Source organism: Bubalus kerabau, chromosome 8 (genome assembly GCF_029407905.1).
Source record: "Bubalus kerabau isolate K-KA32 ecotype Philippines breed swamp buffalo chromosome 8, PCC_UOA_SB_1v2, whole genome shotgun sequence".
Taxonomy (NCBI): domain Eukaryota; kingdom Metazoa; phylum Chordata; class Mammalia; order Artiodactyla; family Bovidae; genus Bubalus; species Bubalus kerabau.
The window spans coordinates 40,132,817-40,150,009 of NC_073631.1; the positions used below are offsets into that span (position 1 = coordinate 40,132,817).

The 17,193-nt window shown below is 35.5% G+C and overlaps 1 protein-coding gene across 1 annotated transcript in view; it reads left to right on the plus strand.

Annotated features, from left to right (window-relative positions):
* Positions 1 to 16,898, plus strand: part of SEMA3E (semaphorin 3E) — a 275,140-nt gene extending 258,242 nt beyond the window's left edge. The window contains exon 17 of the mRNA XM_055590105.1: positions 13,646 to 16,898. Within this exon, the coding sequence (XP_055446080.1) occupies positions 13,646 to 14,098 (453 nt within the window). The 3' untranslated portion in view covers positions 14,099 to 16,898. The remainder of the gene's footprint in view (positions 1 to 13,645) is intronic.
* Positions 16,899 to 17,193: the final 295 nt, after the last annotated feature.

Consider the following 17,193-nt stretch of genomic DNA (forward strand, 5'->3'; position numbering starts at 1 on the left):
GAATATAAGGCCAAAGAAAAGATTTGGAGTGGCAGGAGATGAGTGAGAGGCCTCAGCAAAGAGGCAATGAATTCATGGAGATAATAAAACTAATAACACTGTAGCAAGCATCAGCATTTTAAAATGGCTCACTGTGTACCAGGTACTGTCCTAAGAATTTTACCTATAGGTGTACTTTTAATCCTTGCAACAGTCTTATGAAGTAGTTAGTATTATTATCCCCACTTTGTATTTAAGGAAACTGAAACACAGAGAGATTGAGTTACTTGCCTGTGAAATCAGTCTGAATTTGAGCCAGACTTTCCGGTTTCAGCTCTAGGCCTTTAGTAGGCCCTCCGACTGCCATAGCCTACCTTGGAGAATGAGTGAATGAGAAGCATGTGAACTAAGGCTAGAAGCAAGGGCGAAACCCACATGTAAGGGAAAATTAGGAGAAGAAACAATTCTAAAAGATGAAGAGTAAAATTGTTAAGAAAAACAAGTAATGATTTTAGTTAACATTCATTTAGTGCTTATGTACCCTGTTCTATTAAGTACTTTATGTGTTGTAGTTTGTTTAAAACTTATAATATTTTTCTGTGGCAGTTAGTGTTATTCTGTGCATTACAGAGATGAGATTAAGTAACTGATGGAAAAGACACAGAAGGTAAGTACCACTGGAGTGGTATAGCTTGAGGAGGTATAGACAGTAGAGTTGGGAATGTGGTGTAATAGAACTCAGAGAAAACAACTTGGATAAGGATGAAGTGACAAACCGCATCCTTGGAAAAATTCAGAAAAATAAGCACCCAGGCTCTAGTGAGAATGTTCATTGGAATGGGTAAACTAGGGGCCATCTAGCAACAGGCTAAGTGATGGGGCTAAATGGTTTAAGCAGGGGCTGTGTGGGATTAGAAACAGCTAGTATAGTGTCCTCCACCTAAAGGTTTGGATGAGAAATTCGAGAGATCAGCAATAGGAGACAATAGTTGAGAGAACTTTTGTCTTTTTTGGCTTGGCCATATTTAGAGGTTGAAGGGAAGTATCCATAGAGAAGAAAATGTATAGCTAAGTGATAAAGCAAGATGAAGAATATGGGAGAGAGAATATCATTACAAAAAAATCCTCATTCTCTGAACTGGGGAGAAAAGAAAATATTTTATATGTGTGCATAAGTTCATTCACAAAATCCAAGTTTAGCTGTTCGATAGTCCATCTATAGTTATTTGAATTAGGTACTCATATATATATTTCTGCACTCATATATATATTTCTGCATATAGTTTTAATTTGGAACATATCACAAATCTTCCTTATAGGAAGAAGGTATAAAGTGTGTTTGTGTGATTGCAAAAGAAAAAAAAACCAAAAACTGTTAGAAAACACCACTAAATCACCCTGAAATGATGTACCCAAGTTTATGAACTCTCAGTTTCTGTAATTTCATGTATTTGTATTTACAAACTTCCAAAATGATTTAAAAAATTTGATTCTTAGTAACATCCCAAAGGAAAGCATCCGTACTTCCTAAGGCATGTGGTTGTACAGTTGAATTTTTTCACCATGTATTTCTCTTTCTCTAAAATACATGAGCATTGTATTTTAAAACTAATAATTGAGGAAAAATTTAAGTATGCATTGCATTGATTTGCTTAGATTTAAATATTTATTAGTCCACTGTGTAATTTTCACCTACCATGACAAAGTAAGCCATAGTTTCTTTAAGATATTCAGAAGATTAGTATAACTGCTCACATTATTATGATCCTTATTTTGAATGTTATAAATTTGGAATATGTTATTTCTAACCTGAAAATAGAGTAGTCTTTTAAACTTTGCCAATGATTTAAAGCAGAAGTTGGCAAGGTACTATCTGGGGGCCAAATCTCAGCCTCTTTTATAAATAAAATTTTATTTGAAAACTGCCATGTTGATTTGTTTACCTAACGTCTATGACTGTTTTCATGCTCTAGCTACAAAGTTGAGTACTTATAACAGAGACTGCCTGACATATAAACACCACAATCTTTACCTTATAGCTCTTTATAGAAAATTTGTTGACCTCTGATTAAAGAGGTCAACGGAAAATGTATACAAGTAAAGCCTCATTAAGTATCTCTGTATTTTGGACAAAAATATATTTTCATGAAAAACCAAGCCCTCATTTTGTACTGAGCGCTATAATTTTATTGGAATGAGTTTCAGCAAAGCCAAACAAAATGAATATTTTCTTGGAATGTGTTCTTTTGGATTTTATTCTTTACTGACAAAACCAGTGTGCTTCCCAAACACACTGTAAACAAGATGGAGTTATAGGAAGCAGGTTATAAATCCTCAGTGAGGAAATTTGGAGCAATCCCAAGATACATAAAATATTCTTCACATCCATGCGAATGAGGCCAGTAAACTGCTGGTCCATAAGACCACCATCATAATTTATCCATTGGTGAGCATGGAAGGCTTGCTGCTGCTGCTAAGTCACTTCAGTCGTGTCCAACTCTGTGCGACCCCATAGACGGCAGCCCACCAGGCTCCCCCATCCCTGGGATTCTCCAGGCAAGAACACTGGAGTGGGTTGTCATTTCCTTCTCCAATGCATCAAAGTGAAAAGTGAAAGTGAAGTCGCTCAGTCATATCTGACTCTGTGACCCCATGGACTACAGCCCACCAGGCTCCTCTGTCCATGGGATTTTCCAGGCAAGAGTACTGGAGTGGGGTGCCATTGCCTTCTCCAGAATGGAAGGCTTATTTTCTCCTTAATCCTTTTTGATCTTTCCATTGGAGTTTCTCTACTTAAGAGAAACCATTTTTGTGTGTTTGTGTTTCTTGAAAATAAAATATCTGTTGTATGCACTGTGCAGACTGCCTAAATAATGCTCAAATGTACATATTTTTAATAGAAAATTCAAGAGAGGATGTAAATTGACATCAAAATTCAAAAACATCAATTTGACTTCACTCTCGATTCTTTTTTTTTTCTGTGCCAGAAATTGTCACTTCTCAACTTTGTCTTCAGACCACCTACAGAGTAGGATAAATTCCTCAAAGTCATTTTAAATTTTGTTGAGAAATCTAAGGCATGATTAATTTACCAATCAGTAGTTCTTTCCAGTAACTTAGATTTCATTGCATCTATACTAAATTTGTACTGTCTCCATGGAAGCATATTTTTATTGATGAGCCATACCTTATGGAGATAGCTTCTCTTGAGAAAACAAAAGAAAGAAAAATACACAAATTATATCTTTTAAATGTTGCAGTTGCATTATGTCATCAAAACTAGGAGAGTTGAAGTAAAATCCTATCTTCATTCGGCTATCTTGTTTGCTAGAGGACTCATTTTCTTGACTTTCACCAGTGCTAGCTAATCCATGACAGGCATCAATGACAGCCATAAGTTTACATTTTCTGTCTTTATTTGCATGTTTTGAAAGCATCGGATTTGTTCCACGTGAATATTATTTCTTCCTTTTTCTAGTTGTCATGACATTAAAACGCATGAACTCTTTGCCTCATTTGAAACATCTGTTTAGCAGTTTTTATGTTTATACTTCAGTCTATTAAAAAATGTCTTTTCTAAAAGACATCTTTTCTAAACTAACAACTCTTTACAGGTAAATATTCAAAACTTATGTTTTTTAGTCTTGACAAGCATGTTTTTATAACATCACGTGCCCCATATTTTAGTTCTGGAGTAATTAGCAGTAGAGCTTATTAATTTTATTTTTTCCTTTGCAATGGCAAAGACACACTTTCTTTTGTATAGTAGGAAAATATAAAGCAACTTTGTATCTTAAGAATAGATCTAGAATAACTCTCTTCTGTTAATTTTCCAAGATAATGCTAAACATCTTTGAAAATTAAACATATCTTTTAGATCTATGAAATCAGATCCAGATCTGTTTTATCCTACTGAGACCAGTCTGACTCTGGACATCTGATTAAACAAAGTAGCATGACAATGCAGAAAGTAATTTTAATAGTATATTTTAGAGACATTTTTGTCTCTGAATGTATCATACTTTCCTATTTCCTTTGATCACTAGGAAATTTAGTTTTGAATTGATACTCCAATTAAAGTAGCTGTTGAGTGCCTTATGCTGTGCATTTTTGTGTTCAAACATTATCTTTGCTTTCATCCCCTGTCCTCTTATTCCCTTTACTCTGATCATCCTGCTATTATTATCTATAAAATTTTTCAAATATTTTTTACTTGAAATATTTTAAAAAATATTTTAAAAATAAAATATTTTTATATTTTACTATATTAAAATATAGTAAAAAAACATTACTCTTAAACGGCCATTTATTTTCAAGCAGTATTTGTAAAAGTGTATGATTACAGTATTCTAGAGCATGAACAGATCTTATAGACAGACCAGGATAATCACTACAAAAAAACTGGGGTTTTTGTTCGTTTTGGCTTTGGGTTCTTATTTTTTGACTTCAGTTGCATAATTTAATCATACTCCTTATTTTGGGGCACATTGTCATCATCAGTCCACACAAATCTCCTCTCTTGTTTGACTTTTTCTCCACTTTCATCCTTGCTTCTCCATATGCATCCACTGCAAGGACTGGAATAAGTCCAATATTGCATTTGTATATTGAACTGGTATATAACATTTTTAGTATACATGAGCTGTGAAAATAAATATATTTTGTTACAGCTCTTATTCTGCTTCTACTTTTTAAACTCAGCACTATGTATGGTTCATCACTGTTCTATGTACGTCTCTGTTTCATTGTTTCTGACAACTGCTCATGCCACAGCGTGCATTCATTGCTCCTAATTCATGCATTCCCCTACAAGTAGACCAAGTGTCATTAATTCCCAGTACCACATCTTTAACGGTCATCTCTCCAGGTAACTCCTTATAAATCTGAGTGCAAATTTTTAAATTATCATCTGTCAACATCCTTCATTTTGGTAACTATTGTCAGCGTGCTTTCCAGAGTTAACGCACCATCTGCACTCTTAAAACAGTTCATGTGGGTTCCCATTGGCCCATATCCTCACCTATATTTGGCATTTCCTAATTTTTGCCTTTCTTCTGGGTACAATGTAGTATTTTGTTTAAATCTGCATTTCTAAAATTACTAGTAAGGTTGAACTTTGGCATTGCCTACTTATGAAATACTTGAGTTTCTCTTTTTCTGAATTACTTATTCATAGACTTTTTCCATTCCACTTTTTACTTCCCTTTGTTGACTTTCAAGAGTTCTTTGCATCTTCTGTTTACATTATTTCTTTATTGAATATAAATATTCAAGCTTCTTTGATATAGCTGATATCTTGAATACAACATTTTTTCACAGAATGGCGTTCTTATTTATAATAACTTTCTTCTCAGCATCTTCTTGTATTAGATGCAAGGTTTCTCCATTTGGGTCTTTAATTAATCTAAAATATAAATACAACTTTTGTTCTTTGTACAGTGTAATAGGTTTCTCCAAATGAGTTACTAAGTAATTCATCCTATCTCTAATGGGGAATCATCTCTATCATATAGCAAGTTCACACTGAAAAGTGTTTTTAATAAAAGGAAAATTTTTGTTTATATTATTGCATATCATATATTTTCTGTAAGTCAAACAAATTTTTTTTTGTATTGAAGGCAGGCCAGATAAACAAATAAATATATAAACTGTTGGTCTTTATCACTCTACTAAAACTGATTTCATTGTTAAATATATTCTGAACTAAGCCATTTCAAGGCCTTTGTCTATCCATTTGCTATAAAAAGTATGGAACCATATGGTTGATACACATGGAAAGCACTGCTTCTTCCTGACCAGCTACCAGATGTGCAGGGTTCTTTGTTCAATTACTTCTTTTATTTGACATTATGAAACATATTGAATCAATCTTTATAGCTAACAATATTAAAACCATTTTTAGTAAGAAATTTTGTGTTTTTATAGATTTTCTATAAGAATATTTGATAAAATGATGTATTATGTACCATCTTCTTGACCAAGAAAATCTGGTCTGCAGACAGCGCAGCTGAATGAAAACAATTCTGTAATCAAGATATGATTGTTGAAGGTACCCATGTTAACAAAAGTGAAAAGATTAAGTCATGGAAAGACTTCAAATACAAATTTCTAAGCCATATTTTTTTATTTTTAGGTATTTGTAGGCCATGGAAGATATATTTAACTTTCCGAGCAATTTAACCTACATAGTGTACATTTGTCCAGACTCAAGAGTTCAAACATCTTTTATTCCTGAATTTATGATTCACTTAACCAGTAGTGGAGACCACAGTTGTGAGACAGGCACCATCTATAACATGCAAATAAATGGTGTAGGACTTCCCCATTGTAATTGTGTGCCTCTATATTTTTGAACCAGTCTGGACTTTATGGATACATAATGAACTGTTTCTCAAACTTGGGTTTCTGATTATGAAAGAAACATTTGATTTTTATATCAGAATTGGAAAAAAAACATGAAAATACTTCTTATTCAGTAATGAAATATTTGTATTTATTTATATTTTTGCTGTTTTGTTTTATTTTAAAACACTTTCATAGACGGCTTGCTATATGCCAGAAACTAAACTAGATGACTTTCGTGTTTTCTCATGTATTATTCATTCTCATAAGAAGTGTGGTGGGGAGAGGACAAAGGATCATATTTGTGATAATGTTTATATGCAGATTCTTTTCAGGAAAAGACTGTGTCCTGGAACTGTTTTTCCTATTGTATCTGTGGAGCATAGCTTTCTTCATTAGTTGCTAACTGGTCCTGAAATCATGCTTGCTTCCTCTCTATCCAAATCCTTATTGAAATTACGTAAAAAAGGGAATAACTTTTGGATTTATCTTTACTGGTAACTCCTATTGCCTTGCACATTTGTACACTATGAACTAATTAGTATGTTCTCATTTTTCACATGTTCTGAGCACTCAAAAATGTTTGGAATGATTAAGATATAGGCCTTTACCCTTTTGAAATTTAAAATATGGTTAAATATGGGGTTCAGGATGGGGAACACATGTACATCCATGGCGGATGCATGTCGATGTATGGCAAATCCAATACAAATTGTAAAGTAAAAATAATAATAATAATTTAAAAAGAAAAATAAATTAAAAAAATAAAATATGGTTAAGAGATAAAAATTGTATGGAAAAATAATTTGAAGAAGAATAAAAATACCAGCTTGTATGCTACAAATGTGAATGTTATTGAGTTACAAAGAGACAGCTCTACATGGGCTGTGAAGCGAGTATTCATTTAAGAAGGGAAAACTTAAGCCTAGAGAGAAAGTTTTTTAATGGATGGGTAAACAACAGAAAGGAGTTCAACTAATGGAAAGAAAGAAATACTACGACCAGAATAAGACCTAGGAGTGGGAAGTAAAGAGGCAGTACAGAGGCCAAGAGCAGCAGGAGTTGTGAGGCGTGGAAGATTCGTTTCTAGTATTGTATAGGTTGCCCCCCACCACCACCTGCCCTTAACAGTACAACATTTTCTTGGGCTGCTACCATGACTTATAAAGTTTATTAAAGATTCAAAAGACTGAAATAGAAAATGCATTCTTTAAGCTCATAGCTTTCATTCAGATATAGACTGAAGATAAATTTACAAATTAAATATAAACAAACGTAGGCATCATTTAAATGTTTAGTTGATGTAATGATTTTTTTTTTTTCACTGAAATAAGCTATCTCCATGAACATATTATGGGATACAGGCTACCACATATGTGCGTGTGTAAAACATCTATCCATAACACCTTGTGCCTTACGATGACTCAGTCCCCCCACACTTTTCTCAAGTGACTTCAAAATTTTTATGTGCATTAGTACATAGGGGTGTTGTTTGGTTTTCATTTGGCTGGAATGTAGCATTAACATATTAATTCCAGCTTTGTTCTTAGCAGCTGGAAACTGTTCAAGCACTGAAAATGGCTCAGAATCAATGATAAACAAAAACATTCACCAGGAGGTTGATTTTCCACATGATCCCATATAGTTTATTAATTTATATTGATTATCATAAAAATAAATACATTGAGAAATCCTTCTAGGAAATTCACTTATCTCCCGAAATGTACCTCTTCTACCAATCCTAGTGAGAAATACCACATGAAGCTGTTTTGCTATAGAGAATTAGAAAGGTAACATCTAGTTAACTGAGCAATTCTTACCTGCTCAGACAATGTGTTTAGCTGCTCAGTTGTTTCCAACTCTTCATGGCTCCATGGACTATAGTAGCCCACCAGACTTTTCTGTCCATGGAATTCTCCAGGCAAGAATACTGAAGTGGGTTGCCATTCCCTTCTCCAGGGGATCTTCCCGACCAAGGATTGAAGCCAGGTCTCCTTCATTGCAGGCAGATTCTTTACCGTATGAGCTGTCAGACACACAATAAAGTCTGAATAAGTTCTAAGTCAGGAATGTTACAAAAGGAAATGGACTTTGAAGAGTTAAATGGTACTCATGGACAGAGGAGCCTGGTGGGCTACAGTCCATGGGGTCTCAAGATTCGGATACAACTTAATAACTAAACCACTACCCACCCATATGTTCAAATAAAGGGGAAAGATACCAGTTAAAAGAAAACTCATTACGGGACTATTATGTATTTGCAGGTAATGTTGCAGGCTCAGATGTATAAATGGTAATAGGTGAAATGATGATATTAAGGGAGAAAGGATACTTTTACTTTGGGGTGTTAAAGAGCTCTGAAGAAGTGACATTTAGTTCATTCTTTGGGATAAGAAGGAGCCAGTTGTATGGGAGTCCTTTCAGGACCTGAAACAGATTCAAGTTGGGCATGAAAGCGGGAACAGAAAGAAGGATTTGGGGGGGGTGACTGCCATGCTGCTGCTAAGTCACTTCAGTCGTGTCCCACTCTGTGCGACCCCATAGATGGCAGCCCACCAGGCTCCCCCATCCCCGGGATTCTTCAGGCAAGAACACTGGAGTGGGTTGCCATTTCCTTCTCCAATGCATAAAAGTGAAAAGTGAAAATGAAGTCACTCAGTTGTGTCCGACTCTTAGCGACCCCATGGACTGCAGCCCACCAGGCTCCTCCGTCCATGGGATTTTCCAGGCAAGAGTACTGGAGTGGGGTGCCATTGCCTTCTCCTTGACTGCCATGAGATAAGGTCAAAAAATAAAAATAAAAAAATAAAAAACAGTCATGAAATAGGAGAGTCTAACATGTAGGAAAAATAGTGAAATGGAAGGGATGTTTATGCTGGTCAGCCCTGAAGAAATTTTGGTGAGACTTTGATGTATTTGATATATGAATAGAAAAATGATAGTGAAATACAATGATCAGCAGTTAAGGGTAGGTTCAAAAATAATGATGATATGGTCGGAAAGAGAGAATTTAATAAATGGGAGGGGAGTGCAATTTGAGTGGAAAGTCACTGAACTATAGTTAGTGAATTGTCGTATACTTAGTCCTGGTCAGTCTTTTATAATTAATAAGAAATACAAAATAATGGACTATTTATGTGTAAGATGTACCATCTTAAGGAAGTTGATCAAAATGAGAAAATAGAAGAATTATCAACGGATGCAAATAAAATGTGAGATAAAGGAAGGACAGAGGCTTATGCCTCTGAAGAAAAGAAAAATCAACAGAAAGACCAAGGAGAGAACCAGTATAATGGCATGTACTACACAGAACAAAAGACATTTAAGGAGTCAAGTCTATCTGTGTCCGTAGTGAAAAGTGAAGTCACTCAGTTGTGTCTGACTCTTTGCGACCCCATGGACTGTAGACTACCAGGCTTCTCCGTCCATGGGATTTTCCAGGCAATAGTACTGGAGTGGATTGCCATTTCCTTCTCCAGAGGATCTTCCCAACCCAGGGATTGAACCCGGGTTTCCCGCATTGTAGACGGATGCTTTACCGTCCGTGTCCAAGGAAGCCACTAATTTAAAAGCAGTGGAGGGTGTGTTTCAGAGACAGTTTTTATTGTCAGAGGCATGGTGTGGTCACATTTAGGTTCCATAGGTCATGAATTTGTGGAAAAAGATAGTGGTAAAGAAGACTGCCAAGAGGACTGGGGAAGATGAGCAGAGTGGCACAGAGTCCTTTGAGTTATTTTCTGTGGCAGATGAAAAAGATAACATTCTCAAGGATAACAAAAAGTTTCTATAATGAAAATGGTTTGGTTTGAGGGCTCTTCCTGGCTCATCACTGGAGAACTTCCTGAGTTAATGGCTATCATGTTCTGTCCACCAAGACATGGTCCTGACATGTCAAGGAAGCCCCTGTAAAGGATTCCAGGAGCCCCTTTTATCACCTGTGTCTCTATGAAGCTGCTGAATAATTGATTTTACATGGCTGAAAAGAATAATGGCTGGGAGCCTTGTAATTTATCATTAACATCCCTATTTGGCTTGCAATCTCTTTTGTTGTTGCTTACTTGCTAAATCATGTGTGACTCTTTGCAAGCCCATGAACTGTAGCCCACCAGGTTCCTCTGTCCATGGGATTCTCCCAGGCAAGAATACTGGAATGGATTGCTGTTTCCTTCTCCAGAGGATCTTCCTGACCCAGGGATTGAGCCTGTGTCTCCTGCATTGGCAGGCATGTTCTTCACCACTGAGCCACCAGGGAAGCCCTATAGTCTCTTACTATACAACTAATACCATTTGTTACATTATTCACAGATTATATAAATGGCCACACAGGAGTAATCACACATGAGGAGTACCACTGCAACTTAGCTGTTCCCAAACTGATTAAGCCTCGAGAGAGCTGAGCCTGGCAGTTCTTGCTCTGATCTAACACTGGGACAAAAACTGTGCTTGCGGTAATGGCCTTTCCTGCCAAAGGGGTAGGGGGGCTTTGCATGCCCCTCTTGTATTGGCAAAGGTTAATGTGGTTTTTTTGTCTATTCTCAAAAGGGAAGTCAGCCAGTGTATTGCAAATCACCTTTCTCCCATCGTAATAGGATCTTAGGCCATGTGAAAACACATGCTAGTTTGTTTTTAGATAAAGGAAAGGACAGGCGTCCATTTTATTGGACTTTGCTTTGTTTCTATTATGTAGATATTGTATTGTTTACAATTTGAGGGTTTGTGGCGGTCCCGTGTGGAACAAGTCTGTTGGCACCATTTTTCCAACAGCCTTTGCTCACTTTGTGTCACCTTTGGATAATTCTCACCATATTGCCAACTTTTCATTGCTATTGTCTCTGTTATTGTTGGGGCAGTGTGTAATTTCCTCGGTTCTGTCTTGTCACAACAAAAATTTGAAGCGATGGACCAAGTGTTAAAGCCCTTGGACAGACCGTGTCACAGCTCTCGGACAGATCAGTGTTACAGCTCTGTGTTACAGCTCAGTTTTATTTAGAAAATAAAGGAAAATACATCCTCAAGGCATGAGGGCATGCCGACCCAAGAGACGTGAAGAGGAGAGAGAGAGAGAGAAAGAGCGAGAGAGAGAGAGCATGAGAGAGTGAGAGAGAGAGAGACCCCCAGCCCTTTGGCTCCTCTTCTTATGTTTTTTCTCCTCCCCTGGGCCTGCCCTATGTAAATTGGGCTAGCCAGGAGTGCTGTTTGTTCTACCTGAGGCTGTCACTCCTGTCTTTCTTTTGTTCTATTTTTGTGGTCTTTTCCCTTCCTTGTCTTTTAGCCACTGCCATTCTGGACTCCTTTTTCCTCTTCTAACGATCTAACATTATGATCTGTGATCAGTGATATTTGATGTTGCTATTGCAAAAAGATTAATAGTTCTTTGAAGACTCAGATGACAGTTGACTTTTTTAACAGTGTTTTCAATTAAGGTATATCCTTTTTTTTTTTTTTTAGACATAACACTATTGCACACTTAATAGACAATAGTATAGTAGAAACATAAATTGTATACGCACTGGGAAACCAAAAATTTGTGTGACTCTTATTGCAATGTGCTCTTTAATTGTGGTCATCTGGAGTGAAACCCACAATAAAGTATGTCTGTACATAGGAAAGGTAAAGGTAAGTATTCATAGCTCTGTACACAGTATTCTCACCTGTGTTATTTAAACTTCACAGCAATCCTTCAGTTACATTATAATTATTACTTTCTTTACAGAGAAAGTGAACACAGAAAATACACATCAGTGCCCCTAGACCACACGGTTAGTAGACAGTGGTGCCAGTGTTTGAATCTAGCTTTGTCTAAAGTCAAATCATTCACTCACTCACTAGTACGGCTATTAGTGGTAAAATATTAGGTATTTACTGAAAGCCTTACTGTGCTCTTCTTACCCTGAATTATAATTATTTACTGATAGAAATAATGTCTGTAATTTATTATGTCACAAACATGAAAAGAAAATAGTTAAGTACTGAAGGTATGCTAAGTCGCTTCAGTTGTGTCCGACTCTGTGTGACCCCATAGACGGCAGCCCACCAGGCTCCCCCGTCCCTGGGATTCTCCAGGCAAGAATACTGGAGTGGGTTGCCATTTCCTTCTCCAATGCATGAAAGTGAAAAGTGAAAGTGAAGTCACTCAGTCATGTCTGACTCCTAGCGACCCCATGGACTGCAGCCTACCAGGCTCCTCTGTCCATGGATTTTCCAGGCAAGAGTACTGGAGTAGGGTGCTATTGCCTTCTCTGCATACACTGAAAGGTATATGCAGACTTAATATTTACAAGACCTGTGAGGTTCTTCAGAGCAGAGTCTGGACTTTTGTTGTTTATTTTTAGTCTGTTAAATGGATAGCCTGGTAGAATTGTAGGAAGTGCTCACTGAATTAATGAATGGATGGATTCTTTCTGATAAGGAGAGAAAGTGTGGATATCACAGCTCTCCCAACACAGGGCCTCATAGATTGATCAGTGTGATCTGGGAAACATAAGAACCTCTGAGCTAATAATGTAAGAAATTGCATTTATTTTGCCATTAAAAAATTATATTTGACAGTTCTTCATTACACTCAAAGCTTGACTGCTATACTGAACTGGATATTTTTTCTAATGGGTAATGGAAATCATTAGGGAAAAAGCCCTCTCAGTTTGCTCTTAACAATATTGATATAAAATTACCTCTAAGTCTGTGACATGAAGTGATCTCAATATAAATAAGTTTAGGACAAACACATGTGTGCACAGATATACATGTTCACACATGCACACACACCTAATGTAATTATTTAGCTTCTTTCTCCTATATATTTATATTATATATAGCATAATGATATAAACAATATAAAATAAACATGTATGTATTAAAATATTAATATGTAAATAAAATATTAACATAAGGTATAAACATTTATATAGTATATTATGGGCTTCCCAGATGGTGCTAGTGGTAAAGAACCCACCTGCCAATGCAAGAGACAAAAGAGAGGCAGGTTTGATCCCTGGGTCAGGAAGATCCCCTGGAGGACTATGGTAACCCACTCCAGTATTCTTGCTTGGAGAATCCCATGGACAGAGGAGTCTGGTGAGCAACATTCTATAGGGTCTCAAAGATGTCAGACATGATTGAAGTGACCCAGTGTGCATATAATATATTATATAGTTAATATATTCATTATATATGTATAACATATAATTTTGTATATATGACTTATAGGATTTCATCATATGATTGCAAAAATGAAAAAAAATTTCTAGATAGTGGAAAGGTATAAGCTGGTATTCTATTTCCTGGATAATACTTCAGTGCCTTTGATTTTCTTGTTCTTGTACAGGTGAAGACAGATGATAGAGTGGTTAAGATGGACCTCGGTTTACTCTTCCTAAGAGTACGCAGAATGGATGCTGGGACCTATTTTTGCCAGACAGTAGAGCATAGTTTTGTTCATACAATCCGTAAAATCACCCTGGAGGTAGTGGAAGAGGAGAGAGTGGAAGAGATGTTTAACAAAGACTTTGAAGAGGATAGGCTTCATAAGATGCCTTGTCCTGCTCAGAGCATCATCCCACGTGGGACAAAACCATGGTACAAGGAATTCTTGCAGCTGATTGGTTATAGCAACTTCCAGAGAGTGGAAGAATACTGTGAAAAGGTATGGTGCACAGATAAGAAGAGAAAAAAGCTTAAAATGTCCCCTTCCAAGTGGAAGTATGCCAACCCACAGGAAAAGAAGCTCCGTCCCAAAACTGAGCACTATCGCCTGCCGAGGCATGCGCTGGACTCCTGATGGGTTGAAACCTTCTACTAGCTTCTGAAAAATTTATATTTAGAAACTAAAAAAAAAAAGAGAGAAACCATATACTTTCTTTGTATTACTTAAAAAGAGTTTTCTGTAATATAGAAAGGACTATAGAGGTGATATCATAAATTGTTCTATATACTCATTTGACTGGTTAACCTCACATAAAATTAACTAATTTTTTTTAAAACCATGGATTGCTCAATGATTTCACATTCTGTTTATCAAAAGATGACCATAATTGTAGCTTTGAGTAGTTGGCTGCTCTTCCATGGCAATTATTATTTTACTCTTAAAATTAATGCAATATTGCTGAAAAATTAGATATTTTCATAATCATGGCAAAAATAAATAAATGTTTTAATCTTTATGAATTTTGCCTTTCCGTCACAGTGTAAAATATATAGATTATCACATACTTTAGCATTCTCAAGTGAACCATCTGTACTCTTTTAAGAATTAATGTAGTAGTGTTGTCTAAGCCATGAACTTTATGAAGCAGGTCTGTTGTAATTATTGTAAACTTCATATGAAAGAAAAATTATGGTCACTAAAAAAAAATGTGGTCACTTTGAGGCTTGTGTCCTTCCTAAAACGTTCAATAATAAACCACATTCACAATAGTTCTGTTTCAGAATGAAAACACATTCTTTGAATTTCACTCCAGGGCAGAAAGAAGAAAGTTAACGTTAACATCTCAAAGACAGCAAAGAATGTCAAGACAGATGGAGTGACAGAAAACATTTTTGCTGCCCTCTTGTGGTAGAAAAGGTATATTCTCACATCTTTTTTTTTTTTTTTTTCACATCTTTTTTTAATTCTATGGATTGTCCAGTAAAAATTTAGAATGAGTCTTTCAATAAACACATCTAGGTCATTTTCAGGAAAAAAAAAACCAACAAGTAAAAATGTGATTCTTATAAGATATTTATGAATAATTTATTACCTCACAAACCAAAACTGAAGGTACTAAAGCACTGAAGCCCTATTAAAACTTAAATTGTAAAGATTATTTAAAAAAATAATCTTCCCAGAAATCTAAAAGCTATTCCAGAAACATGTTTTATTTTTTAAAAAGTAAAATATTCTGCACTCAGATATCAATATTTCCTTTTAATTTTATATTAAATAGGAAAGTTGTTTCATGAGGTTCAGTTAACTACCAAGATGTTTAGAGCATCTTTACTTGTTTCTTATAAATATTATCAGAGGTTTTTATATTTGAAAATGACTATTTCCTGAAGTTTTTTTTATCTTATTTTATTTAGCTGTTAATTTTCTGAGAGTTTTCATTTAACTAAAACTAAATGCAAGTGAATTACACACAAATAATTATGAATATTTATTTAAATTTAAGTTTGAATGACATTATTCTCAGTTTTCAAAATTAGCTTATAGGCTATAGTTGATAATGTGATAGTTTGCAATTTCATTCAAGAATTATTAAATTTAAGAAAGTTTGGAAAGTTCATTAAATAAGTTGCCAAGCTCCAAAAGTCCTAAAGGAAACAAATATATTAGAAATTAACATTCTCTGAAGTGCACAGTTGTTATTTACCTAAAAATCCACTGGAGGTCATTACTGTCCATTTCAGTATTAACGGAAAGCTGTATGTGTTTCAATAAAGGCCTGCCGAGTGTGGAGAAAGAGAACCATAACCCCAGATCAGAGGGTCCTTAGCAAAGTTTGTGTCTGCAGGACTCAAAGCACCATTGAAAATATTGTTCTATTAACACAAGAGAAGGGAAAGTAGGATTTTCTCCTGTATTCAATTTTTTTTTTTTTAAAGTAAGGCAGGTACAGTGTATGTGACTATCACTTTCATCTCACTAACACACCCAAAAGCAGTTAATGAGAGCAGTGATGTTAACTTTAAACTAAAATATTTTGTAGCTTAAGAAATAAAACTGAGGAAAATAACTTTTCTGTTATGTAAATCTTAAGAATTAAATGTTTCTACAAGCTGTTTCAACTAAAATGAGATGATTATTTTAATAAGACCAAAAAACCTTTTTAAAATGCTAACTGATAGTCTGATAAAATTTTGAGGACACAAGTTCACAATTTAGGGAGAGGACTAAATTTCATATATACTTATTTTTCCATCTTACTTTCTGTCTCTCTCCCACCCTTTTTTCCCTCCTTTATTCTCCCCCATGCAGGTATCCTGTCTCTCTTTCTCACACACATGCACACACACACACTTTTAAGATACTGCCTTTTCAAAAGACAAACCAACAACCTATGCTGTCCTGTCCTTCTTGAGAATCTGAAACATACCACAAAACATATTCAGCCTTTTGTTCTGTTTGGCATTAGAAATCAAATGTAGAATCTCCTTTGAGAAATGTGCAAACTTGGAAAATCACAGGTGAATTGGTCCTCTTTATGCCCCTTTTATTGAACTCAGGAAGGACACATACTTAGTCACCTACCCTGGCCCCAGCACATTTTCCCCAGACATCATGCCCTCTGGGAACACACAGGTGAGAATCCTAAGGGACATCTCCACGTAAGTCAGTCTCCTGCTTCTTCCGATGTCCTCTGTGATATTCTCTGGGAAGGAAGAGGACCTGTGAATAGAATGAGCTTTGGCATAAAATCATGTGCACCTCAGTTTTCAGTCCTGTGTCACCTGTTAAGCTAAAGATGGAGATTTGTTAGCTAGAAGGCCTATAACTTGAATGGAATTTACTTTATGATTTGTGAAGTCTCTTACACATCTAGCCTTTTATATTGTTAATGTTTTCTTTTGTGTTTATTACTGAATATTTCAGTGCAAATTTATCAACTCGGAGAAACAGAGATTAAAAATAGAAGTAAACACTAATACGAGCTCTAGAAAAAAAAGGGAACAGAAAGTCTTTGCCTGCTAAGTAAGTGGCAATTCTATATACATATATATGTGTATATATATATTAGAGTCTTTTTTCCTTCCTAAAGTTAGTTAAATACTTAGGAGATTTTTATCGAGTATTTAATATTTACTATAGGGTATAGGGTTTTATAAATCCTCATCGTGATTATGAACATTTGTAAAATTTGTAAAATACAGTAAATCATTTTGGGTGCTTGTGTTAAG